This window comes from Dermacentor albipictus, chromosome 6 (genome assembly GCF_038994185.2).
Source record: "Dermacentor albipictus isolate Rhodes 1998 colony chromosome 6, USDA_Dalb.pri_finalv2, whole genome shotgun sequence".
NCBI lineage: Eukaryota > Metazoa > Arthropoda > Arachnida > Ixodida > Ixodidae > Dermacentor > Dermacentor albipictus.
In genome coordinates this window covers 141,318,408-141,329,736 of record NC_091826.1, presented here as the reverse complement: position 1 = coordinate 141,329,736, position 11,329 = coordinate 141,318,408, and the positions used below count along the sequence as shown (strand labels likewise).

At 44.9% G+C, this 11,329-nt stretch overlaps 1 protein-coding gene across 2 annotated transcripts in view; it reads left to right on the top strand.

The window, feature by feature from the left end:
* Nucleotides 1-579: 579 nt before the first annotated feature.
* The window catches only part of LOC139061385 (ATP-binding cassette sub-family C member 2-like), a 223,154-nt gene continuing 212,404 nt past the window's right edge, over nt 580-11,329 (top strand). The window contains exon 1 of one of the 2 annotated variants that reach the window (XM_070541368.1): nt 580-1,090. In XM_070541368.1, coding sequence (XP_070397469.1) covers nt 866-1,090 — 225 coding nt within the window. In that variant the 5' untranslated portion in view covers nt 580-865. The remainder of the gene's footprint in view (nt 1,091-11,329) is intronic. The other variant, XM_070541367.1, reaches the window with a different exon arrangement.

The window sequence follows — 11,329 nt, the reverse complement described above, 5'->3', positions numbered from 1 at the left end:
TGGTATTTCCCGGAGTAAATCTTAGTTGAAGTTCCGCGTCTGTCTTGTGTGTTCCTTCTTTGCCCCTTGTTTTTGTGCGGTTACATGATGCATTCCAATAACGACCACCAACTAGCCCGCTTATCCCTGTTAAATAATCCGGAATCCCCCACTATGATGTGCCTCCTGATCACATCGCGGCTTGAGCGCGTAAAACCCCGAGCACTGTTTTAATTTGTTTGCCCTATATCGCTGTTTCTATAGCATTGGGCTTCTAGTGGGTCTACAGGGCGTTTTAAATATCACTCCACAGCACGAAAATGCAGGAGATTTGCTAGCATTGTTGGTCGATGTTTGGACAGTGGTAGACAAGCCCACGAAGGAGAGCGCAATCAAGAATAAGTGCGTAGTGAGAGAAAGGAGCGATTACGGCTCATTGATAGCATAAGATAGCTTCAGATTTTAACCGTGATTTGCAACAGTATAATAAATGTGAGCGTTTCGCTGTGCTCTATTTTTTTATATCGTATCTGCAGACCGTTACGCGTTCAAGTAGAAGAGAACATGTTGTGAAATGGAAGTACATACAATATAAGCAGCACAACATCACTGAAAGCTAGAACACATGTTATACAGATTTAAAAATGTCTAAAGGCACGGTAATATCGATCACCAATGCAATTTTAACACTGCAATCCACACACACCTGGTGACGTATGACGGTATGGCGGCAAGCGTTTGTTAGACGAAAAATTGTCTCTCTCCGCAGGCACTGCTCACTCGTGCGGTGAACGCAACACGTTTCATCCGAAGCGCTCACTTCTCGCGCCTGCTTCAGCACGTGACGGAGACCGTGGACTCGCTGACCGTCGTGCGCGTGTTCGGCATGACGGAGCGCTTCTACGAGCGCTTCTGCCGCCTGGCGGACCAGAACCTGCGCGTCTCGCTCGCCTCGGTGACGTGCAGCAGACTGGCTCGGACGTTCGCGATGGCCTGCAGTCAGACCGTGGTGCTCGCCACGCTTGTCTTCACCGTAGCAATGGGCGGCGACGAGTACGGAGACACACCGCGATCAAGCAGCATCGGGCTGGCACTGAACTCTTCGTTGGCGGTGAGTGCGAGGCCAGAAGTTTGATTACAAATCACGCACATCCAGCACATATGTTGTAATCTATGTGAAGCGATGCTTTAGAGAAGCATCTAAATAACTGCTGTAACACCAACGGAGACATGGCCGATTGTGCTTGTCTGCATATCACGCAGTGTATTATCGTGAAATGTTGGTTTACCCTCCACAAAGGTCACGACTTTAATAATGTTTTGCACTTTCTGCTTTTATGCTGTACACCGCTCACAAGGTATGCCGGAATGCAAAGGCCAAGTGTTCGCGCCAGATTAGGCGAATTCACAGTGTGTACATACTTGAAGCTGCGATGTCACTCGCAAGCTATTGAACCTAATCTGAACTGAACCGTTATTCTCAGCCGAACCATAACTAAAGATTACCGATATTTTTCGCCATTTTGGAACTGCACTCGAATCAGTTCGAACTGGCTCGGCCATTGGTTCAACTCGGAGTCGTGTTTGAAGTTCTACGTGCGTGCATGCTGTTGCGTAGACGACAGCAGACGATCCCTCTTGCCTGCAGTGCGTGTAATTCGGTGCAGTGCGTGTAGTTTTGACTCGGGCTGGCTCACTCGACTGCATGCATTGTCGGGTGACTTGTACACTCTGGTTGGCACGCAGTCCGTACACAGAGTCGCCGACGCTGCGCCGTCGTGGAGGATACCAGTGCAGCAGCATCTGCTGGGTTCACCTGCATGCTCTCCTATACGCGTGCTGCACCCAATAACTACAGTGACGGATGTTCTTTCTGCGAAGCCATTCTGGCTTAGTGGGCGTCCACGGCAAGCGCGAATGGTGGCCACTAAAGTATTTGTGGGAAACAAACGCACGTGGAGGAAGTGTGTGTGAAGCGAAGCTTTTTCCATCTTAAAACTTATTGTGCACCAACAAACAGGGACGAAGAATAGAAGAAACACAAGGACGAGCGCTTTCTAACAACTGGTTTTATTTTTTAAGAACTATCTGCTTAAATACCCACAGATCTGCGCGATCTAGTCAACAGAGCATGCCTATAGCGCATATGAACACACAGATCTGCGCAATCAAGTCAAGAGAGCACGTCTATAGTACATATTCCACTTGTGATGAAAAACAAAGACGTGCACCAAAGCCACCCGGTCAACATAAAAACAGCAAGTTGCATGAAACAACCACTTACGATAAAGTGCGTTAAAGATGTGATGATACAAGTGAATTTTCTTTATCCAGCAATGAAACCGATGGATGGATGGATCACATCTTTAACGCATTTTATCTTAAGTGGTTGTTTCATGCACCTTGCTGTTTTTATGTTGACCAGGTGACTTTGGTCCACGTCTTTGTTTTTTATCACAAGTGGTATATGTACTATAGACATGCTCTCCTGACTTGATAGCGCAGATCTGTGTGTTTATATGCGCTATAGGCGTGCTCTGTTGACTATATCGCGCAGATCTTTGGGTATTGAAGCAGGTGGTTCTTCAAAAATAAAACCAGTCGTTAGAAAGCGCTCGTCCGTGTGTTTCTTCTATTCTTCGTCCCTGTTTGTTCGTGCACAATAAGTTTTAAGATGAATCTGTTTCAACTAGCCCGACTCGCAGTCTTGCTTAAGCTTTTTTTTTTTAAAGTGGTAGTAAGTGACCTACGTCTTAATGCGATGCGTACAATTTTTCATTCAGCCTATTCTTACGCTACGCTGGGGAGCCGAAGAAGAGCAGATTGAGGAAATTCGCGCAGAGTAGAAAATACCTGTCTGCCTGCGATCTCGTCGCTACACCCCTTCATTCATCTGGCGAATAAACACATCTCATCTGTAACAACTTTGCAGTGGCGTAGCCAGAATTTGTTTGGGGGGAGGGAGGGTGACTCGCGTTTCAGCGCGGCCTCCTCCTAACGGAATTTGTCGAGGGATCAAATACTGGAATGATAACTGCATTGCCGTTGCCGAAGATGCTGCAAACGAATTCTTGAACGCTGCGTACTGTCGAGACAAGTAAAATGTGTATTTTTTCATGAAATGATATATTAGTACGTCCCAAAAATCGTGGCAGAAATAACTGATATAAAGGCTTCCATGTTTTTTTTGTCCATTTAATAAGTACAGAAAGTATCACATGAACTTTATAACCTACATCAGTTCGAAACGAGCAAAGCAGTGGATGCCGCTTATATCAGAAACGTAAATACCATGAAATGACGGAGTTGAGGACAAATATTTTAATTACTTATTTTATTCAGGAACCTTGTTTGCAGTTTTATACATATGCAACGGCCAGGGAAACATCTCAATGACACTGTGCTTCGTTCCAATGCAATGCGCAGGTGCATCCTGTATTGTGAGCAATTGCACCGAAATTATAGTCGCAACCTGCAGCACATATAAAAAGCAGGAGTTCTGCAAAGTATAGATTATAAATGCGAAGATAAGATATAAGGTAATAATCAAATGCGAATATACAGCGTAATAAAGCGCAAAAAGTTGTCACTGGAAACAAAGTTCACTGAATGTTTACGCAAAATCTAGCAACAAGATATCTAAATATACGTATAAGTCTCCAATAAATCTACGCATCTAAGCGAAAGTCGCTCTAATGCCTCAAACAAGGCATTTAGACATGCTGCCCAATCAGAGATAGTAAATTTTACGCATAACACAGACGATCCAGGCAAGAACAAATCTATGAGTGAAGTAATCGTGATACGCACTTGGGCCATCCTGCAGTAGAATCATAATACAATTGTGATATTATTCTGCCACGTGGGCTGAAAATAGAAGAAGAATGCAGAAATAGATATAAAAATGCGTATTTTAGCTGCCGGCACAGCGACAATTATTCTTCGCTGTTGGCGCTAGGCTGGCGTTCTTGGCGTGCAATCCACCAAGCCCATCGACTAGGACGTCAAGTTATAGAAAATGAAGGAGAAAGGCCTTATTGGCTTAGTTACAAGGCTTCTGTACGGAAGCGCACTCCACGCAGAAACAAGTTAAATGGCTCAGTTCACATCAGGACCCTCTGTCCTAACTCTCGAAAAGCCTTCGCTTTCAATACCGTCGTTTTCCCTAGGAGAGTCGACTAGGGAGTCTGAAGACTGTCCAGCAGCAAATCCCCCTTGTCTACTCCGTTATGACGCCACGCCCACGCTCGCAATAAGCCGCATTAACTGCGCCCCCGAAGAGACTGGTTTCGAATCTGTGGCAAGACAGCAACCAGCGACACCACGCTCGTCGTCGCTGTCGCTCAGACTGCCAGGTAAAGGGCGGGGTGAAAGCCTTTCGTCAAACACTGCAACAGTCGGTGTCGGCGCTACATTGTCGTCTGGGTAGGCGCTGATAGATGGTTGGTGATTTGATTTGTGCTAAATGTCTAACTAACTGCGCCTTTCAATTTGGTCTCGTGGTTCCCACCTTTGCATACTTTGCTCAAGTTTCCGGGTAATGGTGGAGTGAGCGCCCTTAATAGGACCCTTCAATGGTCGGTGTCCACCCTGCGTCTGGATAGGAAGGGTGGTGGTTTTGTCCCGCGGTAATCGTCCAATTAATGCCTTTGTGGTGTTGAGACGTAAAAAAGACCTCCACTGCCAAGAAATCCAACCTGACGGTTACCAGATGGCAGGCTGCCGAAGCGTCGATGTTCATTCGTGGACACGTGGATCGTTCTAGTTGTAATGGCTGATGTCACACGGCAGCTGGAGAGGGTCTTTGCATCGTTGTGTCCACCTCCTTAGGAATACAAAGGCAGACACACAAACACTCGTTGGTGTTCCCGAGTGACACGGCTGCCGGACTCTGTGATTCCCGTATCGTTTACGTTTTACCCCTCTCTCTTTCTCTCTTTTTTCTAGTCTTGCTCAGCTTTCGACAAGACAAAAACAAGTGGCTAACTTCCTCATCACTAGCGATGCCTAGAAAACATGTTCACCAATTCTCAGCTCATGGCCCTGGCTCAGCTAGTCTGCATTGGTATTCTGGTCAAACCATCTCATTTGTCTCGCGTTTCTCTCAAATATTGACTCCTGCCATGCAGGAGGGCCATGGTTGCTCTCCACCATGAATTTAGCGCCTTGGATATCGCATTACAGCTTATGGATTGACTATTTCATATCAAAACACTCTTCTTCCGAGTTGCTAAACACCTCGTGGTGTCAGTTTTCGACTGAGGTACCCCAAAGGGTGTGCTTCATCGCTTTCGTTAATTTCGGCACGGACTTGGCCACGGTTGCTGGCTTCACCCCAGAGAACGCATTCTCTGCAGAAGTATGGGGAGACAAGCACAGACCGTAAAGACAAAGCCTCCTTCTCGAGCAATTCACCGTCTCCGAATAAGCTCTCCTAATCTTCACATTACCAGTTCGAACACACATTAACAGTTTCTTTCTCTTGTCCACAAAACACCAGCACTAATGCAAAACAAAACTATGTTGCATAAATTACGCACTTGTAATATCACGAGGATTCGAGCTTAATTCTAATTTCTAGCACACACGTTCTAAGCGATACTAAAGCGCTGCTGTCTGATGACTGCATGTGCGTAACACGCATCAACGCTTTGCTTCTTTGTGCCTGAGCATGACACGCCTCAAAGGGACCGTACTAACACTTTCTGAATCATGTGGTTAAACAACGTCCCCGCTAAAATACGCGTCTTTCCTTCAAAGAAAAAAATCTCGCGATCACTTCCGAAAAGCAAACTGATTCATAAGCGCGCCACTACAGGTATAAACAACTAATTTAGACTTAGCGGTGCAAGCGTATAAAACCAATGAATCCTATCTGCTAAACAAAACATGTCGAAAACAAAGATTCTGAACATTACACGCGTGAAAACCACCTCCTTAACACTCGATGTGGGCGCTGTCTGAAAGCTCCTTTCAAACTTGTTAACCCGAGAATACATATGGCACGTATGTCATTCCCATCGCTGCAGAGCCCCGATACCTTTCGTACTGTCCACCTGCTTTTCTGGCATTGCCCTTGGAATACACTGCTAGGTATGACTACGTCGCGTCGCCTAACCGTCTTGTTCTGCTCTGTCAGACAAGCTGCACCTTGAAAAGAACTAAACGAGGGGAAACGTAATTTCCCCCAGGTTTTTGTCTTCCTCCACGCCGAATGTCGCTTTGTTTTCGACCTCGTCTGACGATTCGGACGTGCTCTGAATAAAACATTCCAACCGACTCATGCGCGTTTCTAATATTTTCTCTGCGCTCCCCACAGAGTTTAGTGGCTTTAGATTTAGTCGACCACGTTCTCTTCTCTACCGCAGTTCTGAATTTGCGACGCCTCTTTCTCTTGCCGCCGTTCCGAGTGCCTTTCTTTACTTTCTGTAGGCGGTTCCTCGTCCGGACCAACTTCTTAAGTTTCGCTCGAGAAAATCAGAAAGATGTCCTCCTCCTCCTCCTCCTCCTCCTCCTCCGAGAGAGAGAGAGAGAGCGACAGACAGAGAGAGAGAGATACTGTTTATTAGAAAAACAGATAATTTTGCCGGCGCGTATACCACCGCTGGCATACTACTCTGCATAGGGATGTGGAATTGGGATTAATAGAATCGAGAGGAGAGTGGGAGAAAAATAAAATAAAAATAAATATGAAATGTGCAAGTGGACCTGACACTATTATTTAGAAGTGACATGGCGGGTAAATTTAGGCTTTTTTATATGAAATGTTCAATCTTTAAAGCTTTCCTATGAGACCAATTTCTGCCAAGTATTTGAACAATAAATACAAAACCCATCGCTGTTTTGAAGGGCCGGGTATCAGACCTTCATGCTTGATAATGTTAATGGATCGTAGCTAATCATGTGCATTTGTTGCTCAAAAATTGTCTCTCATCACGGTGCGCGATGCATTCTAGTAATATATGCTACAATGCATCTAAGTTGCCACAGTTATCACAGTAGGGGTTAGTGGTCAGTCCTATGCGGTGCAGATACATAGTTTAGTAGAACTTGTTGTTGGGCGAGTTGGTAGGTAGGTATTAGCGAACATTGTTTAACTGCGCGAGCAAACGAACCACAAAGACAGCGAGGGACAAGGACGGGCGCAGACTTGCAACTAAAGTTTATTCCACAAGGTACACATATAAATACACACCCGACATACACCACTGCGCGTGCGCGAAAAAAAGGAAAGGTAAAAGAAAAGTAAAACCTTGTATATGCGAAACGCGACCTACCTACGCTCGTCAATAAACCTAATCTCACTGGTATGTAAATAAACTGAGGTGTCACTGACACATTGTTGTCCCTTCTTTTTAATATGGTACGCCTCGAGTAGCTCTCTGGCTCGGCTATCTCTGCAGCGGCACAAAATCTTTGTTTCCTTCATGATCGGCTTGCACGTGCACGCCAGGCAGTGGACAGGCAGGTGCCCATTCGTTTTATTTTATTTTGTGCCGCTGCAGAGATAGCCGAGCCAGAGAGCTACTCGAGGCGTACCATATTAAAAAGAAAGGACAACAATGTGTCAGTGACACCTCAGTTTATTTACATACCAGTGAGATTAGGTTTATTGACGAGCGTAGGTAGGTCGCGTTTCGCATATACAAGGTTTTACTTATCTTTTAACTTTCCTTTTTTTCGCGCACGCGTAGTGGTGTATGTCGGGTGTGTATTTATATGTGTACCTTGTGGAATAAACTTTAGTTGCAAGTCTGCGCCCGTCCTTGTCCCTCGCTGTCTTTGCGGTGCAGATACCTGTTCGTGTATGCCATGTTCAGTCTAAGACGATGGCAGAATGCGTTCAAGTGTCGAGGAAGCGGTCGTGGAATTTTTGGTCTCATTTCTGGGTCAATGTAACACAGTAAGTTAACTTTGTGAAGCGGCAGACTCCAGATGCGGTCTTTTTCGTAATAGGCATATTTTTTTTCCATGTTCGAAGCGTCGGCATTTATAAAAAAAACGTTCTCTTGAAATTGCGGTATTGCAGTCCATTTCACGTAGCTTCACCTGCTTTTTCATTTCACGAAATACCGGCATGGCCAGGTATCCAACGGAACTTGATGCAATGCCCAGCGATGTTAGCCTTGTGGCGAAGCTAAGCGATGTGAAATGCTGCGGGTTGATTATTACAACGCTTGTGCCTGTTCCGCATACTTTGTAGGGCTACTCTTGAATCCGTGAAAATCACCCATATCATTGGTGGCTGCTGTCGAAGTACGTACACAAAGGCCTCCTTAATTCCGTATAGCTCTGCTGAAGTAGATGATGTCGCTCGCGTAAGACGAAACGAGAATCGTTGCCCTGTAGAGGGAACAAAAAGTCAGCACGCTGAGCGACGTGGTGTTGCACAGCATCTGTGAAAATGTTCGTTGCAGCGGTGTTTTCTTTGTGCGTATATTCCAAGGTTATCTGATAAGTCGCTGTTTGAGGCATTTTCTTTTTCGCACTGATTCCAGGGATATATGGCTCGATTTCTAGTGGGGACAGTGTCCATGGTGGAATGTTTCGTGGCATAATTTGTGACGCCTGAACTGGAATTGAAATAGATACGCTTCCTACGACCTGTCCAAAGCTAGATGTCACACGGGTTCTTGATATATCCTTCAAGAAGTGGGCCTTCGTATGAATGATGTTTCGGAGGTGAATTCAAAGTGCCTCCTGAGAAGATAACACTTCAAGGGGCATGTGTCCGGCTTCTGCTACAGTTCCTGAGTGGGACGACCCCTTCGGAAGGCAGAGACATACGCGAATACAGTTGTTCCCCGCTGCCTCATGTTTTCGCTTGCTTGTGGGAGAGATTTTGTGGAGGATCGGGAGGCAATACCGTAGTGTTCTGTAGAAGTAGGCCTTATGGAGGAGCACCATTGATCGACAGTTGCTGCCCCACTGTGATCCGCCTCGAAATCGGAATACGTGTGACGCCGAGGAAATGTTCTCACTCAGTTTTTTCACTTAAGGCGACCATGTCAGGTTCCTATCGATCGTCACTCCAAGAAACCTTTCCGTCTTGACGTATGGAAGGGTACGACCACACACATTAGTGGCTATCTTTCCCAACTCCTCCGCGTGAAAGCCATAGCAACGCTTTTGTAGGGGGACAATTTCAGACCCCGTGAGTTTAGGTAGGCCGATATTTTTGCCAGTGCTCTCTCGAGGCGTTGTTGGGTGGTACTGCGGGAATGCGCCGCGGTCCAAATGCAGATATCGTCCGCATACAGTGTGATTTTGGCACCACGGGGCAGGTTTCTTCTCAGATGAGTGAGGACTAAATTAAATAATACCGGGCTTTACGCAGCACATTGCGGCACTCCTTTCTCGAAGGCATAAAGCGCCGTGGGGCCATCCGCGGTACACATGAAAAATTCGCGTCCTTGAAGATAGTTTTCAATCCTCGCGTAAAGCCGTCCTCCAAGACCAAGGGTTTCCAAAGCGTCAGCTATTGCATTACGATATACCAAATCATATGCTACCTTAATGTCCAAAAATAATGCAGTAGGTGTGTTTCCAGAGACGAATTCCTCTTCAATTGATCAGACCAAGGCAAGGACGTTATCTATTGCGCACCTATTTTGCCGGAAGCCATTCGTTGTCTTTCTTCAACAAAATGCATTCTGTACGCTGATGATATAACAATATTCACTTTTCGTAAAGATATCTCATCTCTCGTTAATAAACTAAATGCTGACTTAGAAAACCTTCTAAGGTGGTGTAATGTTGACATGTTATCTATTAATGCAACTAAGACTAAATTGGTTGTATTCTCTTCACATCAGCGAAACATAGCTTCCATTCCACCTATTAGTCTTGGTCCCCACTTCCTTCATTCAACTTCATGTTCTTCTTTCCTTGGCGTTCTACTTGACTGTAATCTGAAATATCACAATCATATAGCTCACATAAAAAAGCAAATAGCTTATGGTATGCGCATCTTAATTAAAGCACGCCCTTACTTCACACGTACCACATTGCTCTCACTTTACCACTCCTTCGTCCACTCTCACATTACTTATGGTATCATATGCTGGGGAAACACCTATAATACCCATATTACGTCTTTACAAACAATTCAGAACCGAGCCATCAGAATAATTACTTATAGTTCAAGGTTTTCTAATGCCACTTCCTTACTACACGAGAATAACATCCTTACTATTTCTGGGCTCACTAAATATAACCTAGGTATTTTTTTTCTACAGATTTCTACATAATGAGCTACCATCGATCACATTTTCACCGTCTAACCTGGCAACTAATAGTACCACCAGATTCGCGTTGAATAACAATTTTCTGTTACCACGAATCCGCACTAACTACGGTAAACAAACCGTGGAATTCACTTCCATATCAGTATGGAACACTCTTCCTCTCATTATGAAAAATACAAGATCTTTACAGCAATTCAAAAGGGAACTCAAAATGCATTTATTATTGAAAAACGAATGAGAAAATGTACTGTAACCGTTTTATTTCTCCATTCTTTCTTGCCTCTTTGCTTTTGTTGTGTTTTTGTTCTTGTAAATAAACTACTGGTATTTTGTGCACATACAATTCTTTATGTTACCGTGAGATAAGCTCAACCTTGTTATTATTTGTAATGAATTCTGTATTTTGTTCAGTTAAGGTTCATTTCCTGTTGCTTGTATAATACCTTATTATATGCTACTGTTGCTTTGAGATGTCAATTATCGTAAGTATTCTTGTACAGGAGGTCCCGATACAATCTTTGACTATGGGACCTCCTCCTGCATACTAAATACTTGTAATTTGACCCAACTTCTAACGATAAATTCTGATTCTGATTTGCTCCGGGTGCACTTTTGTAGTTTCCAGAAACCAATTTATTCGTTTGTGAATCATTTTTTCGAATAGCTTCCCTGTGCACCTAAGCAAAAGTACGGGGCTGAAGGAGGCGTAATTTCCCGGCTGCTTCCCTGGCTTCAATATAGGAATAACTGTCGCAAGCTTTCATTCCCTAGGAACCTGCCCAGTTATCCATGAGGTGTTGTAGTACTCCAGAAGGCATACGTGATGTGTGTGGCATGGATTTGCGAGCACTTCATAACTCACACTGTCATGACCAGGTGATGATCGCTTATTTGCGCCGCCGATTGCTGCCGTGAGCTCTTCAATTGTAGAAGGTAATTCCAAGCCAAGAAGGGTGGTTCGAGGTGGACTAGGCTGATGACTCGCAATTTGCGGAGAAGGTTGTGCTCCGCTGGAAAGGAGCCTACTGTACTGCTCTGCCACCCCTTTTAGGGATGCGCGCTCATGTAATGAGAGTACGATAAAAGGATAAAACTGTTGCGGC